At 41.4% G+C, this 22,939-nt stretch overlaps 1 protein-coding gene across 2 annotated transcripts; it reads right to left on the bottom strand.

The window, feature by feature from the left end:
- Nucleotides 1-74: 74 nt before the first annotated feature.
- Nucleotides 75-13,971, bottom strand: LOC112258544 (chromobox protein homolog 1). Of its 2 annotated transcripts, none has more exons than XM_024432983.2 (6): nt 13,750-13,971; nt 11,474-11,632; nt 7,368-7,542; nt 4,473-4,656; nt 4,263-4,357; nt 75-4,152 (listed from the first exon to the last, which is right to left on the bottom strand). In XM_024432983.2, exons 2-6 carry the CDS (start codon nt 11,580-11,582, stop codon nt 4,008-4,010), a joined length of 708 nt encoding a protein of 235 aa, XP_024288751.1. In that variant the 5' UTR covers nt 11,583-11,632; nt 13,750-13,971; the 3' UTR covers nt 75-4,007. The 2 variants fall into 2 exon arrangements, with proteins under 2 accessions (XP_024288751.1, XP_024288752.1); XM_024432984.2 differs by lacking the exon at nt 13,750-13,971 and adding an exon at nt 13,410-13,617.
- Between the last annotated feature and the right edge of the window lie 8,968 nt (nt 13,972-22,939).

A 22,939-nucleotide genomic window follows, 5' to 3' on the forward strand; every position in this document is an offset into this window, starting at 1 on the left:
GATATTACTAATAATACTTATACGTACTAAAGAATTACAAGTTACCTTGTTTCATCAAATTATATGAAACACCATTGTTAACAAAAAGATTTATTGTCCAAAAACATTTATACAAGTAAAAGTAACCACTGCAAATGGTGACATTGATTGAAAACAAGAAACATGCAACGAGATGCATCTTCAGTAGACACGAGAAAGAGTCAAAGACAAAATAACTAAAAGGTTACATATGAGCCACTTGTCTAGGATATACTGTGTGTATATATATATAGAAATCTTCCGGTCTAGTATATTAGAAAAGATATACAGCCCTCTTAGACTTGTAATGTTAAAATGAGCAGTAAAATGCCAATGCAAAATCAATCCAAGGCAACAGGCTCTATACCAGGGCTGTAAAACCCCTGGTACAGGTGGTTGTCTTCAGTACCTCAACATTTAAAATGTTAGTCCCGATTAAATCAGTTCAATCGATTAACACTTTCATTCAAGCTATTGTTAGCTGTGATTAAATCGATTAAATCAATTACTTAACAATTTAGGATTTTTTTTTTTTTAAAGAAGAGGAATATTCAGATGCAGTAAAGCAGTGAACAATTCTGCAATTAAGCCAGCGGTAGCTAAGCCCCACAAACCAAACTCAAATATAATCCACCCACCTCTGAGGGTGTCAGATGTTTAACATAACCCACTCACCTCTGTGAGGGTGTCAGATCTTTAATTGGCAGCTCATTTTAATATAACAGGTCCAGACTGGGCGAGTATTAACATCAGAGCTCAAAGGTAAAGTCTGAAAGTAGAATTAGCTTAGTTGGAGAGGCCATCATGATCTGGTCTTGCGATTTCTTGGGCAGGAGGCCCATCTTTTTTTGTCAGTTGTGTGAGATGGATAAGTTGCTAGATTGATCTATATTCACGTGGGCTGTCAACACCTTGAATACATTTACTTTACACTATAAACAGGTCACCATAAAACCGTTGTGTTTACTTTGAGTCACAATATAGACTATACCTAGGGACCAGTCTTTATTTAAAAACAGGGGTTTAGTAAAACAGAGACATGTGCATAGACCAGGGCATTCCAACCCTGTTCTTGGAGAGGTACTCTCCAGTAGGTTCCAGTTTTAATTGACCAGATTCAGCTTATCAACCAGCTAATTATGACAATCAGGTGCGCTAGATTAGAGTTGGAGCAAAAATATAAAGGACTGTAGCTCTCTAGATACAGGGTTGGAGAGCCCTGGCATAGACACTACATTTACATCTGTGTACACCTCTTGGGAGGGATTTGACACTTGCATTACTGGCTTATGTTGGTTGCATTGCAAGAAAACACTTCTTTTTTTTGTCCATCCATCTTCACAATCACAGCCAACCATAGGCATTGACTGGGCCCAACCCTTCCCATCCCCTTAATCCAAATCCACGTATTTACAGTGCAGTTTGATGGCAATGCCAAACCTCCTAAAAGCCCCCAATCACCTCAAGGGAGCCTGTGAATGGTGAGCATGTACTGCACATGGGAAGAGCTCGACAAGAAAGCGGGACAGACTACGTTGACTTTATAGTAAATGAAGCTTTCCACCAAAGATGAATCTGAGTGAAAGCCCGTCTTTCGCATCTTCTTACTTATTGCCGGTTTTCTGAGGGTATGTTATCTGACAGGAAAGTGGATCACACCAATCAAATTTTATTAGCCATGGGTACGAGCCTACAAACAACTCGGGTTACATAGGTCATACTGGTGCTCTACAACAAAGTGAGTTGCTCCATACCAGGGATTCTGTTGGCTAGTAATAGCCGGCTTTTGGCCGATTAAAAAAAAGTGAAATCCCATTGAAAAATAATGCTTTTTAGCCTATTCATTGATGGAAATACCAGTCGATGCAAATACATATGACCGGTCAAGATTCAGTCTATAGGTTCATTTGCATAATTTGGTGGAATTAAATTGCCGTTTGTGTATTTCCGTTAGTCTTTATGCATCTTATGACATGCACACAGCATACAGATGCAGAGCCTAATTTGAGCGGAAAATCTGTCAGAACAGAGGAGCTGCTGGTACAGCTTCTCAAACAGCGTGTTCCTTGCTGCTGGAATCAAACGTGCTTTTACAAGCCCAATCATTGCACAACTAAATGCAATCGTGTGTTGAAATAAGATGATGGCCATCATTAAAAATAGCTACTATTTAATTTCTTAACTGGCAATAGAAGCGCCCTTATTTTAAGTGCCTAGGCAACAATATGCAGGCTTCAGCGCGTCACACACCACTTAACAATGAAATGGAGGCAGTATGCGTTTAAAAAAAACAAAAACATTCTTACTTGTTTGAAACCTGAATGTTTTACTTCATATTATGAGGCATGTCTTCCCTTGCTTCAAAGTAGCCTAGCCAACATCCGACCGTAGAAACGTAAAGGCAATTTAGAGTTCCGTCTGCCATTGAAACCAGCAGCCTATTTCTCTCATTTTCTATTGGTTTTCAAATCAACTTTCTTTCATTGTCCAGTAGTGAAAGGCACAATCCTAGTCATATTAGCAACCCATGCTAGTTGTTGCATCTTTCGATTAAGAGGGGAGAACAAATGGATATTTTCATCCCATGAAGCCGCTCACAACAGTGTTTTCTTGCCAATTGCATTACGGGACAAACATTCGCGAAGTGTGAAGAAATAATAGTTGATCAACATTTTAAGCTAAACGTTCTGATCGGTAGCATCAGCCTCGTTGCTTTAACGTTTCTGTTTTATGTAGCCTAGTCCTACTGGTTGTATGAATTTGGGATCTGTCGTCCCACAACTGTCCCAGAGTCTGTTTGGAGTAGACCATTTCTTTCTCGCATAGAACGACAAGCTGACCAATAAATAGGTTTATTGTTCCACTGTGGGGATAGTAGACTGACATAGGCAGGTGATTTTTGCTGTTCGTTACTCTTCTTGTTGGCTGAGGACAAGTACATGTGGACAGTTGTTCTAACATCTTCAAAGTATGCATTGGAATTCGGTAAGGATGCACGCCGTTGCATCCTCGATTTGCACGTTCTTTTTAGATGAATTTACCATCATGTAAAAGTGATTTCTGTCATTCGGAGCACCATGGCTGTACGCCCTAAGCAGGTTACGCACACAATTCATATGGGTCGGGAAAATGTCTCAAATGTCCGGTAAATTAAAATGCTGCCAGTCAAATGTCCAGCACCACATTTTCCTAACGGAAACCCTGCTTCACACCATTGTTCACAACTCTATACACCTATGCGTAACACTTAAAGACCAGAATCTAGGTTAACTCCAGTCTGAACATCCAAAACACTCAAATAGAATCCTTCTTAGATCGCTCTCATAACCAAATAAAACCACAACTATTTACACATTATATGATAATGATATGGCAAGGGAGGGCAGGTGCCAACACTTAAAACGTCAAAAGAGAAACAAAAAGCACTGCAAGTTGCTCGATGAGGGATGTGTAGGTACAAGATAATGTTCTGACTAGAAATCAACTTCAACATTTCACACAGGAAAACTGGAAATTAAGATTGGCTATTTCAATTGAATTAGCAGAGAACGTTTGCTGGATCATGTTTTGGAATCTGACCCTTCCATTTTGTAAACTCAGCTGCTGTAGTGATACCTCGCTCACTCAAAAGTGTATCTCGACAAAAGCTTTTCTGAGGCGAAGCTACAGTAAGAGGAGCTGGTGATTTTAAAGCAATTTCAGTGCTCAGGGACTGAAAACTACATATCCCATGGTCCTAGCTGATAAGACCCAAAAGTGAGGCCTGATAAAGTGATCTTGAGACTTACGAGTTCTATTTACCCATGCCCCCCAACCCACCTCCTTGACAAGTCTTCCCATCATCCCCACCCATCTGTCAACCTCTGTTTTAGTTTCAACAGTCCGGGTTTGTAGAATGAAGCTTTTGAAACAAATCAGCTTCTCTGTCCCTCCCCACCACTCTAAACCCCACCCTCTGTACCCCCTTCCCCTTCATCCTGGACCTGTGGCTAGTTCTTATCATCCTTCTTCTCTTCCTCCTCAGTGGGGTAGGAGTGCCATGTCAGGCGCTCCTCGTAGAAGGATATGACCACCTGTGGACATTTAATGTTGGCCTCCTTGGCCGGCACCAGGTCCGCCTCATCACTGTTCTTCCTGTGGAGACAGAATTTAAGGGTGAAGCCACTTAAACCAGTTGTATGTCCCCCCTCTCCCAGTAACGTATAGCGAAAAGTGTCAAAATCCCAATGCTGCCCAGAACTCACCATTTCATGAGGAACATCAGCTCTCCACTGGAGTCTGTGGCTCCAATGATCCGTTCGGGGTCAAGTCCACGAGCAAAGCCTCTGGGCTTCTCTGCCTGAAAGAATGATAGATAAGGAGAGCGACGGAGAGAAGGTTCAGTACAGGACTACGTTCACGGTCTGTAGTTTCAGGCATGTTCTTTAATATTGAAGCGAAGTACAGGCTCTCACCTCATCTTTCCTCTTCTTGGGCCTGCCTTCTTCACCCCCTGCCTCTGTGTCAGACTCACCAGCTTTCCTCTTGCCACCAGACTCTTTCTTGTAACTTTCTTTTTTGTTATGATGATTCTGCATGTACTCGGCAATCAGGTCAGGGCAATCCAGGTTGTCCTGCGGTTCCCATGTATTGTCCTCACTGTGGTAAACAAATAGTGTAAAAAGGTACATTTATACCTGGGCTACAACCATCAGATTCCGTTTCATCCCCCCCATTCCCCAGCCCATGGCCCAACTAACAATTGAGGTCAGTCCGATGTTATAAAAGTGCATGAAAAAAAAAGGGGCAGGGCCCAGGGTGGCAGGACTACCACCGCAACACTGGAAGACGAAGTAGTAAAACAGACAGATGCCAAATATACAGCAGCTGAAGACCAACCAAGCAAGTCACTGTGTCACCATGGACCAGAAAAAGTTGGAAGTGTTTGAGATGGCTATTGACTTTTTGTCGAACGATGAGAACAACCAACAAGAGCAAAAACAGCCAACCAAAAGGAAAGGAGATTAGGTAGCAGGCTTTGGCTTATGCAGTGCCAAGCCCAAAGAGTAGGGCCCTATAAAGTCTACGATATGGAGAACCCAGACAGAATCCAGACATTAAAATGGAATTCAACGACAAACATGTATTGAACTTAGGACATCAACTAAATGTATTGTATTTATTAGAACATTTAATTTACCCAAGATTATAATAAAGACCGGAACAAATAGCCTACGGGATTCATATTTTCCGTTAACTTAGAAGAGGCAACGGTGCGGGAAAGCCAGTATGCGCGCATTTGTCTACCACAAAGCCATTAGCGATGATGTGATTTACAACCGTCTTCTGACAGATGGAAAGACTTTCCCCAAAACTTTCTCATTTAAATGTTAACTACAAAAGTAGTCTGTGCCTACCTGGCAGAATTGATTATTTGCAAGAATCCAGTAGTGATTTGTTTAACAAATCTGAAATACTGTGTGCTATAGGTATTTTGCTGGTGCCAGACTGCACACTTGAATATAAAGGGTATCTACACCCAAAAATGTAAATGTCTTAGATTTTTCCCAGACCTCAAAAGTGTGTGTGTGGGGGGGGCTCTAACATAATTAGGTAAAAAATAATAATAATTTTTAGAGGGCCCTAAAAGAGCCTACGCAAACTTTTGTCAGGAGCTGAAGTTGGGTGATGTAGCCCATTTCCATAATCTTTCCCAGCTGGTGGAGTTGGTGGCCCCTCTAATCGGGAAGCAAGACACTAACTTCAAAAGATAGCATTTCTGTGATTCCTGGCAACTGGCGAGCGATAGCTGTCCTAATGTTTAAATGTTTGATATTAGATTGTCACGATGCCTAAGAGACAACCATGAAGACAAGTAAAAGCTAGCCAGCTGACTATGTATGCTAGCCACACAAAACATGTAAACAATATGTTAGCTAGCATTATTTAAAATGTTTCTTGCAGCTATATTTCTAATGTTTGGTGTTGGCTAGCATGTGGGCATACATAGCCAGCTGGCTTCATGGTTGACTTTTTCTCACAATGCCCATATAATGTTCTGAGCTCTTAAATGCTAAATAAAACACAAGTGTATCTGTTAGCTAGTTAAGTTTGCAGCTAGCTGGGTTGACTTGTTGTCTTGGTTTGTAACCCTTATTTGGTAATCAATTGTCACTGACAGAGCTCTAGAGTTACTCTGTGGAGATGGGAGAATTTTCCAGAAGGACAACCATCTCTGCAGCACTCCACCAATCAGACCTTTATGGTAGAGTGGCCAGATGGAAGCCACTCTGCAGTAAAAGGCATGACAGCCAGCTTGGAGTTTGCCAAAAGGCAACAAGACTCAGACCATGAGAAACAAGATTCTCTGGTCTGATGAAACCAAGATTGAACTTTTTGGCCTGAATGCCAAGTGTCACAGCTGGAGGAAACCTGGCACTATCCCTACGGTGAAGCATGGTGGTGGCAGCATCAAGCTGTGGGGATGTTTTTCAGCGGCAGGGACTGGGAGACTAGTCAGGATCGAGGCAAAGATGAACAGAGCAAAGTACAGAAATTCTTGATAAACCTGCTACAGGGTGATCAGGACCTCAGACAGGAGTGAAGGTTCTCCTTCCAACAGGACAACAACCCTAAGCACACAGCGAAAACAACACAGGAGTGGCTTCGGGACAAGTCTCTGAATGTCCTTGAGTGGCCCAGCAGGAGCTCGGACTTGAACTCAATCGAACATCTCTGGAGAGATTTGAAAATAGCTGTGAAGCAACACTTACCATCCAACCTGACAGAGCTCGAGAGGATATGCAGAGAGGAATGGGAAAAACTCCCCAAATACAGGTCTGCCTAACTTGTAGTGTCATACCCAAGAAGAATCAAGGCTGCAATCACAGCCAAAGGTCCTTCAACAAAGTACTAAGTAAAGGGTCTGAATACTTAAGTAAATGTGATAGTTTTTATATTTTGTATACATTTCTAAAAACACAATCTTGCTTCATCAAGTAACAAAATATGGAAAAAGTAAAGGGGTCTGAATACATTCCGAATGCACTGTACTTTGCCAACCGCTGGCAAGTGTTCCACACGACCACTCGTCTTAAGACAGAGACCGTGGAAACCATTGTTGACCTTGCACAACATGCTCTGTGAGGAAAACGGAAACCAATATGCCCGGCCTGTTGCAGATCCAGAGGGCCCAGGGGGTATGACAAATCCTGTTGCATGGTGACAAGACCCGCAGCTACACTACCCCATGGGTACCAATAAAGAGATGAAAAATTATAAACCAATAAAATGTACACAGGATTGTATGTAATGTATGCCAACGTAATTTATATGTGACTGGCATTACAAGCATTACATTCTTCACTCACTCTGAGAAGCCTTTCCATTTGAGCAGAAACTCAACGCGTCCCTTTACCACCCGTCGGTCCAGCACCTTCTCCACCACATATTCCTCCTCCTCTTCCTCTACCACCTCCTCCACCTTCTTCTTGGTCTGCTTCTTGCCTGCTGTTGCCGCCAACTTGACCTCTTCCTTGGGGGGCTCTGGTGAAGGGGAGGAGTGCAGAACAGTTTGGTTAGACTTCATAGACTTTGTTCACCGATATAAGTCTGAATGATTATGGTCACACTTCATTATGGCCAGGTTGAGTCATGTTACACAGGTGGGAATCATCCCAAAGACATTTGTTGGACTTGCTTTGCCATTCAAAATACAAATGATGTCTTTTCTGCAATTAAGCAGCACTGCCAGCATGGCAACCTCATGGATGCAAACTGTTGAGGGCCCAAAAAGGTGACTTCATTTGTTAAAATTGCACTGAAAACATGCAACAACAAAAAAATCCCTGCTAGGAGGAAGGCAGGTTAACTAATTAAACAAAGAATATGATCTACATCATCAGTCTCTGTGTAAAATAAAGTGGTTAATGTGAACCTAACTCACAGCTAAAAACATGTAAAGAAGGCAATCCAATGTTATTCGTTGCCTAGACTTTACCGCAAATGACACGCAAGACTTGAGAAAAAAAAACAATACGGTAATATTGCAGTTAGCCATGACAGCCTTTATAATAGAACACTTGTGACCACACACCTATATTGCAGTTGGAGAAAAAACATCTTAAAGTAGAAATAGAATGAAACAAACAGGCATTCTATTTTTGCTCTATTATAGTGGCCACTATAGTAGATGATCAAGACTACACAAGGCTACATGTGTGCAAAAATTACATTCATTGAGTTAAAACATATATATAATCCCCCCTCACTCACACGTTACTGTAAAGTTCAACACAACAAAAGCAATATATTTGGGCTACATTGCACATCATACACTTTCTGCATGTGGACATCTGTTCTACAATGTGCCAGAAAGTGAGAAAAAGGGAAAGTGTGTGGTGTTCCTTTCACCTCTATAGTGGCATCCAGCTTAAGCCATGCCCAGCTACACTTGATCCCTGAATCCACTTGTTTAACGAGTAATGCCTCATTCTCACCTAATTCTCTCATTCTGAAAATTAACCACATACTGTAGAGGGAAAACATGCGTTAACAGATAGTGGTTAGTTCGTTAACATTTCACACAGATTACCAGGGTCCAGTAAGCAACGTTAACACAACGTGAGGAACGGCAAGGAGTCGTAAACCAGTTAATACTATAGCGAATTGGTTAGGTTACTAATGTTAGCTCATCTGATGTTGCTGACTTTATTAGCCAGCTCATTTTCACACATTAAACTCAATTATTTAATCAGTTAAGTTGGCTAATGTTGCTCAACATTTATCTGGCTAGCTAACGGAGAATTTGATCCAGCTAGCAAGATACTTAACAATGCTAATAATACTTGTTCCACCCCACTTTCTACCTCACCTCAAACTTTCCAAATGCCAGTTGGTTTTCGGATACAGCTCATGAAGTACGCATCATCACCTCCTCACCCCCGTCTCGGTGGTCAGGCAGCTCACCTAGCGTTACCTCTTCGTTATCGTTCTGGGGACGAGCTGCTGTAACTGCCTTTCTACTCAATGCTGTCTTTCCAGATCACGCACTGATGTTGAAACTCGCAAATTGGTTGTCTCTGCAGTCGCTTGCTGCGCTGCATTCTGATGTTATGTAAAACCATTGGCTGAGCCTTTGATACAGCTGGTATTGCTCCAAACGCACATCACTCGTAGGCTTACAGCCGAAAGGTGACTAGTTTTCGTCCCTGCAACCTTCGTACCTTTTAATTATCAACCCTGTTTGCCAACCCTTTCTTCATTACAGCTAATGGAATTGTAGAGGACTATGCAGAGACGGGCTCTCTGACGTAGGCTTCAGTGTGCCTCAAGATCTCTGGATCTGAATCACTAACATGTGACTGATCCACTTTCAATAGTTTTTTTGTAACTCTGTCAATATAACCAAACCATAGCAATGGGTTTCTGTATTCAAAAGAGAGATCCTCCAACTGACCCTCGTGGATTTGTTTTTAGAGGGAGTTAAATTCGTTTGGTATTCTCCTGGGGTAGTTTTAAAGTGTCCGGTATGGGGACTTGACCCAAGGATTGAACATTTCAAGGACATATAGATAGATATAGAGGTTGGGCAAAGGATAAGAGGCGTCAAAGCCAATGAAAGGTTTTGGTCAGTTTAATTGGATAGAATCTGTGGAGCATCTACAGATGGTCTATCAACAAACTGTTCATCTGTTGATAAGCAACTGCATGCTACAGTTAGGGTTAAAATAAGGGTTAGGGTAAAGTTTACGTTTATAGTTAGGATAAAGGTCAATTAAGGTTAGGCTTAGCAGATCATTTGTTTAAATGTTACTGGTAGAGCATCTACAGATAAGACTACAGACTATCCCAAAAAAAGAATAACCAAGGTTTCTCAAACTATAAATCCACCTCTAGCTTGGACCATAATGTTAAAGAGCTGGACTGCACTAGAGGTCGACCGATTAAATCGGAAAGGGAAGATTAATTAGGTCCGATTTCAAGATTTCATAACAATCGGAAAATTTGTATTTTTGGACACTTTTTTTTTACTCTGTGGAGTGGGCTCGAGGTGGAGGGTCTGTCATGGTCTGGGGCGTTGTGTCACAGGATCAGACTGAGCTTGTCATCATTGCAGGCAATCGTAACGCTGTGCGTTACAGGGAAGACATCCTCCTCCCTCATGTGGTACCCTTCCTGCAGGCTCATCCTGACATGACCCTCCAGCATGACAATGCCACCAGCCATACTTCTCGTTCCGTGCGTGATTTCCTGCAAGACAGGAATGTCAGTGTTCTGCCATGGCCAGCGAAGAGCCCAGATCTCAATCTTATTGAGCATGTCTGGGACCTGTTGGATCTGTCATAAGCATTTACAGAAAACTTCACCACGGATAGTGGTTTCTATCTTTGACTTCGCCATCTATTGTGGTCTCCAAAGTTCTGGGATTTTCCATAAAATTGTGACTGCTGATCCACCATAGAAAGTTTTAAGTTGAAGCTCCTTTAAAATGGATAACTATGAAAGGTTTAGAGACATGTTTTTCTACATTGTAATGGACACGGACAGTGCAATATTTGGTTGGTGGGCTGCAAACAAGCATTGGCTGCGTTTACAGCCAAGCAAAATCAGCCCGTGCTCATGGTTCTCACAGAGGAAGTGAGACTTCAATGACTTTGCTCATGATGCAAGACGCAAATGAAATGCAACCACACCCTTAGCACATCGGACACGAAACACCAATACAAATGTAACACAACAAAATATCTAACAAGTTCCTTGAAATTTTCATTATAGGATATTGTGGTTTCTAGCTGCACCAATCAAAGCAGTGGAGCGTGTTGTGAAGCAATGGGAAACATTCTCTTGCCGCAGGTGGACAGAGAATTCTTCTTAGGACCAATGGAATGGTCGAAAAAGAGCAAACACCGCACACCGTGCCTTGCAAAATGAATTCACCCAAAACTTTAGTGGTCAAAACCATTCAACTTGGGGCGACGGGGAATCAGGGTCCCAAAATGTTTTTGTTTTTTTACAGACTAGCTATAAAAAAAATAAGTAAAACTTACAAATTCTCCAATAGATTATGATAATTTGCTGGTAAAAATGCAGAGGTGCAAAAACAACACCTAACTTTGCAGGTTTTTCTTATTATTAAACAAATGCCAAGCTAGTTGATTGTAACATTCAAATAAAACCCAGCCCTGGGAAAAAAAATGTAGACTGAAAAGTATTAGCACGTCATCTCATAGGGGAAAACACATGGCAATGACACGGAAAGTAGATACCACTTCGGATTTCCCACTTCAAGCCAAAATATATCATACATTGACTAAGGCGATCAACTTAAATCCTTATGCAACATCATGGGTAAGCTATGTTCATTGTCTTTTACCCCCCCCCCCCAATTTTCACTTGTGTGCGTTTAAATTCTGCCGAAGCTGGCCAGTCCACCACCGAACCCTATGGCATTCATAAAACAGAAACAATGGTTTACCGTTTGCATTAGTAGAAAGTTGATCTACACCTTCAGTGGTAACACCAGTAGTAACACTGGGGATCACATCACTAGGGGCTTCTGTAGCGGTAGCAGTAGGCTCACTCATTTTCAGGCTGGGAGGAGGCAGTGGAACCAGTGGGTTCCTTGTCAACAGAGCTAAACAGGATGAGAAGGGGGGGGTCATGGATCAGAGGCATAAGGGAGAAATCACAGATGGAAGTAGAAAATGGCATTGGTAAGAAGAACACATGGTTTCATCTCTCAGTCGTCTCTAACATGTAATGCATGCATACCACTACAGCACAGATAGAACAATGAGACAGATGTTTCATCGGATGTATAAATGTGAAGCAACCAGCTGGCATTTCCACTCACCACCAAATATGGTGATGAGAGGAAGACCAGTGGTTGGCAAGTGGGAGAAGATGGAGCGAGATTTTGGCCATCATCCTGCTAATTTTCTCATCTATAAAACATTTGATCTCAATACAGTTGTGACCAAAACTAGAATCTGTTACAAACAGAATGGACTAAGTTATGTAAACTTTATCCTTTGCTGGGCTCTCCCTAACAGAAATATGCAAATACATGCTAGAAAGCGCCAATAAGATCTCGCTAGCTCGTGCTTGGCTCAGCCAAACTCCTTGCTTGTTCTGCCTATGATTCATTTGCACCTATTGGAAAACAGGCTGTGGTCTATCTTGGGTCAGTTATTTTTTTTTAAATCTTTGACTACAGTTCCTACTATGTGGTCAGTACTAAAACGCATGGAGCGGCGATATGTTTCTTTTAAAAGAGCTGGCATGCATTGATTGTACTGTAAGTCTGCAACTAATGCAAACAAATACACAGAAAAACACATTTGACGAGAATCATTCTCGGTTTGTCATCACTATTTCCAGACAAATTTATGACTACAGTCTAAATGATGGTACACTGTTGGTGCGATTCCCAGAGGAGAGCCGTAGGGGTTGGTACCCATCTCAAATACATGATCTAGGCAGGGGGTAGGGACTACACGAGTTCATGAACATTCCATTGGGCTGTAGCCTTGACTTGGTGTAGACTAATGCACACCTACCAATATCGTAGGAAAGTTTAAAATGTCAGAAGCACAATCATTTCAATCAGACCAGCAATCATGCAGTCAAACACATAACATTACATGAGACTCAGCAGGTGAAGGGGTCAAGCTTAAAATCTAGACATCAACGCACAGTAATGCCACATACAGTCCAATCAACTAAAGCACACAATCACTACAAACCACTGGCAGAAAACAACATGGTGAAAACAAGAAGGTTGGAGGAAGAAAGGGGGGTGGCACACACATCCTGGTTCTTATCCTTTAGAATACACAACACCAAGAAAACGCTTACCCCCACCCCCTCTTAACTGAACATTGGGGTAAGCTGGGGTAAAACATCACTATCATACAAACACTGACAACGCAAATGTATTAAAAACATAATTAAATAGGACATCGTTTTTAAGTGTCATATATTTTGTAGGCTAAACAACGCATTTGAGTGGCAGCGTTGATGTGCAATTCAACAGCTTATTTAAAAATGTAATTAATTTCAAGAAGGTGATGATTTCTGATTCCATTGCCCTATTTGGGTAGAATTGAGTTTAGGTGCACGCTGCAGTTCGCCGGTGGCTTTAACGTTAACAGACAATGCCAATAAATGATGCAAATGTGGCCACTTGTAAATCGATGCAAATATATTTGTATCATAAGCAGTCATTTCTTTGCTACCGCACGTTTCCTTTCTTTTATGATTAGCCAATTCGACAAGACACATTCCTGCTTGAAAGAGGGCAATGAAATGTAGCAACCTAATCGTTTTCCTACATCAATAATAACGGGCAATCACGCAATGCAACAAAATAACAACATGGTCAAACACGGTAAGTGTAAAGGGCTACGCACAATTGCAATGTATTAACCAACCCGTTCCCGCAGCCGTTTCACATGGTGGTGCTAGGGTTTTTTCCCCCCAGAGCTCTGGAGACGGAATGACTAACGTTAGTCGTCCATGTTGACCTGAATCATAGCACGAGCAATCTACACGACCTCGCGCGAAAACAATGCAATTGAATACTCAAAAGCAGAATCCGCATGCAACAATGTAGCAAGATGCACATTGCAGGGTCAATATATTGGCCTATTGAAATGTGCTTATCACGCATTGTGCATAATAGAAGGTTAACGCTGGGGGGAGAAAACCGCTAAAGCGCAGAAGGCTATGGTGAAGTAACTAGCCACTTACCTTTACAGAGAATTGACTCGAATGAATGAATGGTCGGAAATGTTGTTAATTTTATCAAATGGATACCAATGATTTATCTAAACAATTTTAGTGCTAATAATCTTATATAAATATCAGCTTGTAAACTCTATTTTAAAAATACTCTTCTCGTATAAGCGTAAAGCTACAGACAAAAGCCATCCAGTGCCTCCTTCGTACCCGCCAACTCCGGCCGAGCGTGGCTACGCAGCGTGTTATTGTATGGCACCATGGGAGATGAAGTCTTTCAACATTTTCTTTTTCTTTCTTTTATCTATTATACACATATTACTCAGAGATGTTTGATGATCTTTATTTTCAATGTTTAGTTATTGGTCCAGCATGTCAATGAGTAGAGTAATTACTTTACTTACAATGTCTTGTACTTGGTTCTATTTTCTAGAATTCCAGGTTTGATTGATGAATTTACCATTAAAAAAAGTCACATTTTAGAAAGCAGTAGTAATTCAATAACCTATGACACCAACAGTTGTGGAAGCCTGAACGCGCCTGAACACTAGTATGACTGCACCAATATTTATATCATACATATTCTGAAGGTATAGCATCTCCGATGTCCCGACTGGCAAACTGCTGTATGTGAAAACACTCAGACCTCTGATGAAGATGTCACCCATGAGAGGTGCCATCTTCACACTCTCTGTGTCCTTTGGGATATCGTTAGAAGCCATCCTGTTAATTGTTTGATTAATTATAATACTTAACAGTCAATAGCCCAGACAAACAATGCTTCCAGAGATAGACAACAAAATGTGCACTCATTATGTTGTCATGTAAATCAAAAGGTACAGAGGAAAAAACACAGAATTAATGTGTAAATGATTTAGAGCTGGGCAGTGATGCATGCTAACAAAATATCAGTAAAAAGCTTGCATTACCTGCACACGCACTAGTCAAAGTTTTGTTAAAAAGAAGACTACACTGCTGCAGAGCTTGGTCTTCCAGCTGACACTGTATCCAACGTGTTTGTATTTTTATTACCTTTATTTAACTAGGCAAGTCAGTTAAGAACAAATTCTTATTTTCAATGACGGCCTAGGAACAGTGGGTTAACTGCCTGTTCAGGGGCAGAACGACCGATTTGTACCTTGTGGGGCAGAACGACAGATTTGTACCTTGTCAGCTCGGTGATTTGAACTTGCAACCTTCCGGTTACTAATCCAACGTTCTAGCCACTATGTGTGTGTGTGTGTGTGTGTGTGTGTGTGTGTGTGTGTGTGTGTGTGTGTGTGTGTGTGTGTGTGTGTGTGTGTGTGTGTGTGTGTGTGTGTGTGTGTGTGTGTGTGTGTGTGTGTGTGTGTGTGATCTTATTATTATTATTATTATTTGTATCTGGAATGCACAAACAAAAGCCATTAAACAGGATCACTTCTGCATGCTCTTCCACATCTACATTATGTGATCTTGTCAACACACACAGGGCCATATCCTCTTTGTTCCTTTGACACACAAAAAAAAAGAGCTGTACTTTTGGAATGGAAATGCAAATGCCTCTTCATTTCCCATCAAAACCATGAATTGAATCAATTGGATAGGATTGAAATAGACGAGAAGGAATTAACTCTTAGGTCTATATGGGCAGGTGGACAGTATAATGTATATTTGTTTATGTAGATCCCTAATTGATTTGACTGTGTGGAGAAGTGTTAAGTGTCAGGCAGGATGCCAAGTGGTGTGATCATGTCCCCTGTCTCCTGAGGCTAGGTAATGCATGTGTTCTTCAAATGCATAAATACATACCACACACACACACACACACACACGCATGTATGCACATACACACGCATGCAAACACACCTATTCCCCCTCCAAACACACACTGCACCCCTGCCCCCTTTTGCATGTACACAAACACATGCACACATAAGGTGTCTGCATTAGAAGTATGAGTAAGTGGGGAGAGGAAGGAAATGCAGAGGAGGGAGATGTGTAGGGGTAGGAGGACAAACAACACGTTCAGCTTCATTAGCGAATAGCAACCCCTTTTAACAGGAAGCCCATTATTCACCCAGGACCCCAAGTCAATTACAAGTAGGAAGGAGGTGACTTTGGTGGGAACTTTCAACAAACCCTAACTCTCATGGTATATGAAGAAGAAGAAAAAACTCATATGTATCGATTATATAGTGTCCAAAGGACTGCTCCGATTGTCTGGTCCGTCTATGTCGCTGATGATTGTGTTTTAGTTAAGTGTTGACAATTTTTATATTCAAATGTAAGTTGTACTCACAAATCAGCATGTTGCTGCCACTTGCCACAATGTCTGTTAAAAAAACAGTAAAGAAAACAGCAATCTCAGTTCACGAAGACAAGGAAAAGTTTGAGATCTTACTGAAACAGCAGAGGATAACCGAGGTTGAGAGGGGTGAAGTCTACCTCAGTAGGATGAAAGCGGGTATAGAGAGAGAAGGGTGAAGGGAGAGGTGGGGAAGGAGGGAGGGGGAGAAGGGGTGATAGGGTCTCTCTCAGGTAATGTTGAGGAAAGAAACCTGATTGGGTTTTAGCAGAGAACAAAAGAGGAGAGCACACAAAATTCATCTTGTGTCTCTTCAGCATGATAGGTCTAATTACCCCATTACTCACTAGGACCAGTGGCCCTGTGTATGAGAGAGAGAGAGAGTGAGAGAGAGGGGTGGGGGGAGTGAGAGAGAGGCAGCAAGAGACAAAGAGGGGTAGATATAGAGAAACAGAGTAATAGGAAAAGAGAGGGTCCGATGAAGAGAGAAAAATAAAGAGGGAGAAAGTGATGTGTTGTCGAAAAAAGTGTCTACAAATCTACATACAGTGATAACAGCACGATATCAACCTAGATGATGTGCTACCATTGTAATGACTATTATAATTAAGCAATAAGGCCCGGGGGTGTGGAATATGGCCAAAGTATCACAGCTAAGTTCTTATGCGCTATGTGGAGTGCCTGGACACTTCAAGATAAGAAAAAATAAATATAGAAATAGCAACACGAGGAATAAATACACAGTGAATAATGAATAACAATAACGAGTAAAAATAACATTGCTAATACAGGGTTGTACCGAGTCGATGTGCAGGGGTATGAGGTAATTGAGGTAGCTACACCATACATGCATATCCGCAAATTAAACTTGAGAGCTTGCGAGTGTAAACTTTGAGTGACCACAACTGCATTTCTGCATACAGGGCAGAGATTTTTGTTCGCCTGAAGAAATACCTACTTCTTGTCAAGACTCAGAAAGGACTGCATCCCTACACGGATGTCTTTTCTCCCTCTCACACCAATTTTCCAGTTTGCTCTCAAAAAGAAATGTTGCTTTCGCAACTGCTTACTATAATTTTATAACAGGGAATTTCTAGCCAATGAACATAGCCTGTAGCAGTCTACCGAAATGCACTTGGTCAGGTTGTTGGACCATAGAGATAAAAAGGGTCAGTGAAAGGTGAATGATGGCTGACAATAATAAAGAGGTAAATTCAAAAGTTTTTCAATAGAGGTCCTAGCTAATCAACTATGATTTCAATATTGAAATTGAAGTAAGTAGTTATTTGGTCTTCTGTTATTAAAGCAGGCTATTGATGAGGCAAGCTAGGTTAACGTCAGCTAGCTAGGAAGGTAACGTTAGCTAACTAATGTTAGCTAGCTAACGTTTAACCATGTGGTTTAGTTTAATAGACCATCTCTGGTTAAACTAGTTCGAATCCAGTCTGTATCACAACCGGTCGTGATTGGGAGTCCCATATGGCGGCGCACAATTGGCACAGCGTCTTCCGGGTTTGGACGGTGTAGGCCGTCATGGAAAATAAGAATTTCATCTTAACTGACTTGCCGAGTTAAATAAAGATTAAATGTAAAAAATTAACTTAAAAAAAAGAGATCAGTGATTGAGGAGGAGCCAAGAGAGGTCAGGCTCTTAACCAAATAACAGTCATTATTGTAAACTACTCATTGCATAATTTGATATACAATCTGATTGAAATAAAGATGAAAGATTTGTATAACTTTCACTCTGTCAGTTTTTGTGCAGTTACAATAAATGTAAACCATTTATCTCTCTCCATCCTTCTTTCCATGCAGGTCCACTGTCACCAACATGTAGTGGTGAAGTTGTTCTCAGTTGACAGGAGATACAGGAGTCCATTCTGTTCCAAGTAGGTTACCTTGACTCTCCTCTATGCACAGCACTCTGGAGACTTCCTGCAGGTAACCATGACATCCACCAATCACCCCCTTAACTTAGTCATTAGTGGTACTGTGACTTCCTCACATTTCTTTGACGCTGTATGAAGGCATTGTGCATAGGACATTTGTCACGTAGAGGGGATGATGACCAGCTATTGTCTATTGGTTAGAAAGATGGTTATATAATGAATGTCTGCGATAATCATTGCTAAACAAGGTGGGATGGGCATGAAATGGCAGCAGGCTGTTCAACCCTGAGCCATGCTGACTGACAAGTGGCGTGGATTGGTACAAGGAAATTCCACAGTTAAAGAGTATTTGTATTTTTATTTACTCTTCCTGGGGTCCAGAACAATTAAGGCAGTTTATACAATTTTAAAAACATTACCATACATTTACAGATTTCACAACACACTGTGTGCCCTCAGGCCCCAACTCCACCACGACCACATATCTACAGTACAAAATCCATGTTATCGTGTGTGTATACATGTGTCTGTGCCTAGGTTTGTGTTGCTTCACAGTCCCAGCTGCTCCATAAGGTGTACTTTCATCTGTTTTTAAAAAAAAATCTAATTTTACTGCTTGCATCAGTTACTTGATGTGGAATAGAGGTCCATATAGTCATGGCTCTATGCAGTACTGTGCGCCTCCCATAGTCTGTTCTTGACTTGGGGACTGTGAAGAGACCTCTTGAGGCATGTCTTGTGGGGTATGGATGGGTGTCTGAGCTGTACGCCAGTAGTTCAAACAGACAGCTCGGTCCATTCAACATATCAATACCTCTCATAAATACAAGTAGTGATGAAGTCAATCTCTCCTCCACTTTGAGCCAGGAGAGATTGACATGACTATTATTAATATTAGCTTTCTGTGTACATCCAAAGACTAGCCGTGCTGCCCTGTTCTGAGCCAATTGTAGTTTTCTTAAGTCACTTTTTATGGCACCTGACTACACAATTGAACAGTAGTCCTGTAGGGCCTGTAGGACCTGCCTTGTTGATAGTGCTGTTAAGAAGGTAGAGCAGTGCTTTATTATTGACAGACTTCTCCCCATCTTAGCTACTGTTGTATCAATATGTTTTGACCATGACAGTTTACAATCCAAGCAGTTTAGTCACGTCAACTTGCTCAATTTACACATTATTTATTACAAGATTTAGTAGAGGTTTAGGGTTTAGTGAATAATTTGTCCCAAATACAATGCTTTAAGTTTTAGAAATATTTAGGACTAACTTATTCCTTGCCACCCACTCTGAAACTAACTGCTACTCTTTGTTAAGTGTTGCAGTCATTTCAGTTGCTGTCGTAGCTAGAGGTCGACCGATTATGATTTTTCAACGCCGATACCGATTATTGCAGGACCCAAAAAAAGCAGATTCCAATTAATCGGCCGATTTTTATATATATTTGTAATAATGACAATTACAACTATACTGAATAAGCTGTCACGTTCTGACCTTAGTTCCTTTGTTTTGTCTTTGTTTTAGTATGGTCAGGGCGTGAGTTGGCGTGGGCAGTCTATGTTATTTTTTCTATGATTTGGGATTTCTGTGTTTGGCCTGGTATGGTTCTCAATCAGAGGCAGCTGTCAATCATTGTCCCTGTTTGAGAACCATTCTTAGGTAGCCTGTTTTCACCCTTGAGTTGTGGGTAAATATACTTTCGTTTTAGTGTGGTTTGCACCTGACGGAACTGTTTCTGTTGTGCTCTTTTGTTTCTTTGTTTGATGTTGTTCAGTTTTAATAAATAACATGAACAAGTACCACGCTGGGCTTTGGCCCTCAACTTCTTCCACCGACGACCGTTACATAAACAATGAACCCTTATATTTTAACTTAATACAATACATAAATAAAATCTATTTAGTTTCAAATAAATAATGAAACATGTTAAATTTGGTTTATTTAAAGCAAAACAACACTGTTGGAGAAGAAAGTAAAAGTGCAATATGTGCCATGTAAAAAAAGCTAACGTTTAAGTTCCTTGCTCAGTACGAGAACATATGAAAGCTGGTGGTTCCTTTTAACATGAGTCTTCAATATTCCCAGGTAAGAAGTTTTAGGTTGTAGTTATTATATGACTATTTCTCTCTATACGATTTGTATTTCATATACCTTTGACTATTGAATGTTCTTACAGGCACTTTTGTATTGCCAGCCTAATCTCGGGAGTTGATAGGCTTGAAGTCATAAACAGTGCTGTGCTTCAAGCATTGCGAAGAGCTGCTGGCAAACGCAGGAACGTGCTGTTTGAATGAATGGTTATGAGCCTGCTGCTGCCTACCACCGCTCAGTCAGACTGCTCTATCAAATATAAAATCATAGACTTAATTATAATATAATAAACACACAGAAATACGAGCCTTAGGTCAGTAATATGGTAAAATCCGGAAACTATCATTTCGAAAACAAAACATTTATTCTTTCAGTGAAATACGGAACCAGTCCGTATGTTGATGAACGGGTGGCAACCCTAAGTCTAAATATAGCTGTTACATTGCACCACCTTCAATGTTATGTCATAATTATGTACAATTCTGGCAAATTAATTAATGTCTTTGTTAGAAAGAAACACAGTTCGCAACGAGCCAGAAGGCCCAAACTGTTGCATATTTTTTTATATTTTTTTATTTCACCTTTATTTTATTTAACCAGTTAGGAAAATTGAGAACAAGTTCTCATTTATAATTGCGATCTGGCCAAGATAAAGCAAAGCAGTTTGACACATACAACAACACAGAGTTACACTTGGAGCAAAACAAACATACAGTCAATAATACAGTAGAAAATAAGTCTATATACAATGTGAGCAAATGAGGTGAGATAAGGGAGGTAAAGGCAAAAAAAAGGCCATGGTGGCGAAGTAAATACAATATAGCAAGTAAAACACTGGAATGGTAGATTTGCAGTGTAAGAATGTGCACGGTAGAGATAGAAATAATGTGGTGCAAAGGAGCAAAATAAATAAATACAGTAGGGGAGAGGTAGTTGTTTGGGCTAAATTATAGATGGGCTACGTACAGGTGCAGTAATCTGTGAGCTGCTCTGACAGCTGGTGCTTAAAGCTAGTGAGGGAGATAAGTGTTTCCAGTTTCAGAGATTTTTGTAGTTCGTTCCAGTCATTGGCAGCAGAGGACTGGAAGGAGAGGCGGCCAAAGGAAGAATTGGTTTTGGGGGTGACCAGAGAGATATACCTGCTGGAGCACGTGCTACAGGTGGGTGCTGCTATAGTGACCAGCGAGCTGAGATAAGGGGGGACTTTACCTAGCAGTGTCTTGTAGATGACCTGGAACCAGTGGGTTTGGCGACGAGTATGAAGCAAGGGCCAGCCAACGAGAGCGTACAGGTCGCAGTGGTGGGTAGTATATGGGGCTTTGGTGACAAAATGGATGGCACTGTGATAGACTGCATCCAATTTATTGAGTAGGGTATTGGAGGCTATTTTGTAAATTACATCGCCAAAGTCGAGGATCGGTAGGATAGTCAGTTTTATGAGGGGATGTTTGGCAGCATGAGTGAAGGAGGCTTTGTTGCGAAATAGGAAGCCGATTCTAGATCTAATTTTGGATTGGAGATGCTTAATATGAGTCTGGAAGGAGAGTTTACAGTCTAGCCAGACACCTAGGTATTTGTAGTTGTCCCTTTATCTAAGTCAGAACCGTCCAGAGTAGTGATGTTAGTCGGGCGGGCGGGTGCAGGCAGTGATCGGTTGAAGAACATGCGTTTAGTTTTACTAGCGTTTATGAGCAGTAGGAGGCCACGGAAGGAGGGTTGTATGGCATTGAAGCTTGTTTGGAGGTTTGTTAACGCAGTGTCCAAAGAAGGGCCAGATGTATACAGAATGGTGTCGTCTGCGTAGAGGTGGATCAGGGAATCACCCGCAGCAAGAGCGACATCATTGACATATACAGAGAAAAGAGTCAGCCCAAGAATTGAACCCTGTGGTACCCCCATAAAGACTGCCAGAGGTCCGGACAACAGGCCCTCCGATTTGACACACTGAACTCTATCGGAGAAGTAGTTGGTGAACCAGGCAAGGCAGTCATTTGAGAAACCAAGGCTGTTGAGTCTGCCGATAAGAATACGGTGATTGACAGAGTCGAAAGCCTTGGCCAGGTTGATGAAGACGGCTGCACAGTACTGTCTTTTATCGATGGCGGTTAAGATATCGTTTAGTACCTTGCGCATGGCTGAGGTGCACCCGTGAGACCAGCTTGGAAACCGGATTGCACAGCGGAGAAGGTACTGTGGGATTCGAAAAATTGCAAATTGTTAAAAGTTATATGGTTTGCTTCACTTTGAAATCATTGTTTTTTTGTTTTACATACATTTTAAAGTGAAACATCTGACTGTCAACATCACTGTACTGTGGAATTGCCCAACAGCTCAGCTCAGTCCCAAATCATGTGTTATCACTTATTTGGCTAAATGATTATCCATAGTTGTCTCTTTTGATATAGCCACTGCAGTCTTAAAATGGACTTCCCTTGAATGCTACATTAAGATGTTAACACATTTGGACTCCAGTTGAACTCTGTGACATTTTCTGACATCTTATTTTCCTCTCTCACTCCAGTTGTTCTCAGGAGACAGGTCAGTGTGTGTGTGTGTGTGTGTAGAGAGAGAATGCATCAGGCTTCTATTCTACTTCATCACCCAGGACCACTACATCAATGAGGCAGAGGAAGCCAAGTTTGGACCAGTGAGTCACCAACTCATCATATGCCTTACATTTGGGCTGAGTTGTGTATCTCTCCACCTTCCTCAAACTCCAGTGCCTTACTTTTGTTTACCTTTTTACCAATGTCTTGTATAAGGATTTTAAGTTGGGACTTCGACTCCCCACTAAATCTTATTCCATCTCCTGTATTGTTCTGCCCTCTGTATAGATGATGCTGAAGCCCCACTGTAAGAACCTGGAGAACTTCACTGGTTCTGAGGGAGCTGACGTGGCTACAAACAGTTTCTGGGACACCTTCCAGCGCTACTGCTG

The sequence above is a fragment of the Oncorhynchus tshawytscha genome, linkage group LG09 (assembly GCF_018296145.1).
Source record: "Oncorhynchus tshawytscha isolate Ot180627B linkage group LG09, Otsh_v2.0, whole genome shotgun sequence".
In the NCBI taxonomy this organism is placed as follows: Eukaryota; Metazoa; Chordata; class Actinopteri; order Salmoniformes; family Salmonidae; genus Oncorhynchus; species Oncorhynchus tshawytscha.

Bases quoted from the DNA above. Each gene is read 5' to 3' on its own strand.
- LOC112258544 (XM_024432983.2), bottom strand. From the start codon at position 11,582: ATGAGTGAGCCTACTGCTACCGCTACAGAAGCCCCTAGTGATGTGATC. The intron at 4,657-7,367 runs GTGAGTGAAGAA...TGTTTACCACAG, and splicing joins AAATGGAAAGGCTTCTCAGA to TGAGGACAATACATGGGAAC. The intron at 4,153-4,262 runs GTGAGTTCTGGG...CTGTCTCCACAG, and splicing joins CTGATGTTCCTCATGAAATG to GAAGAACAGTGATGAGGCGG.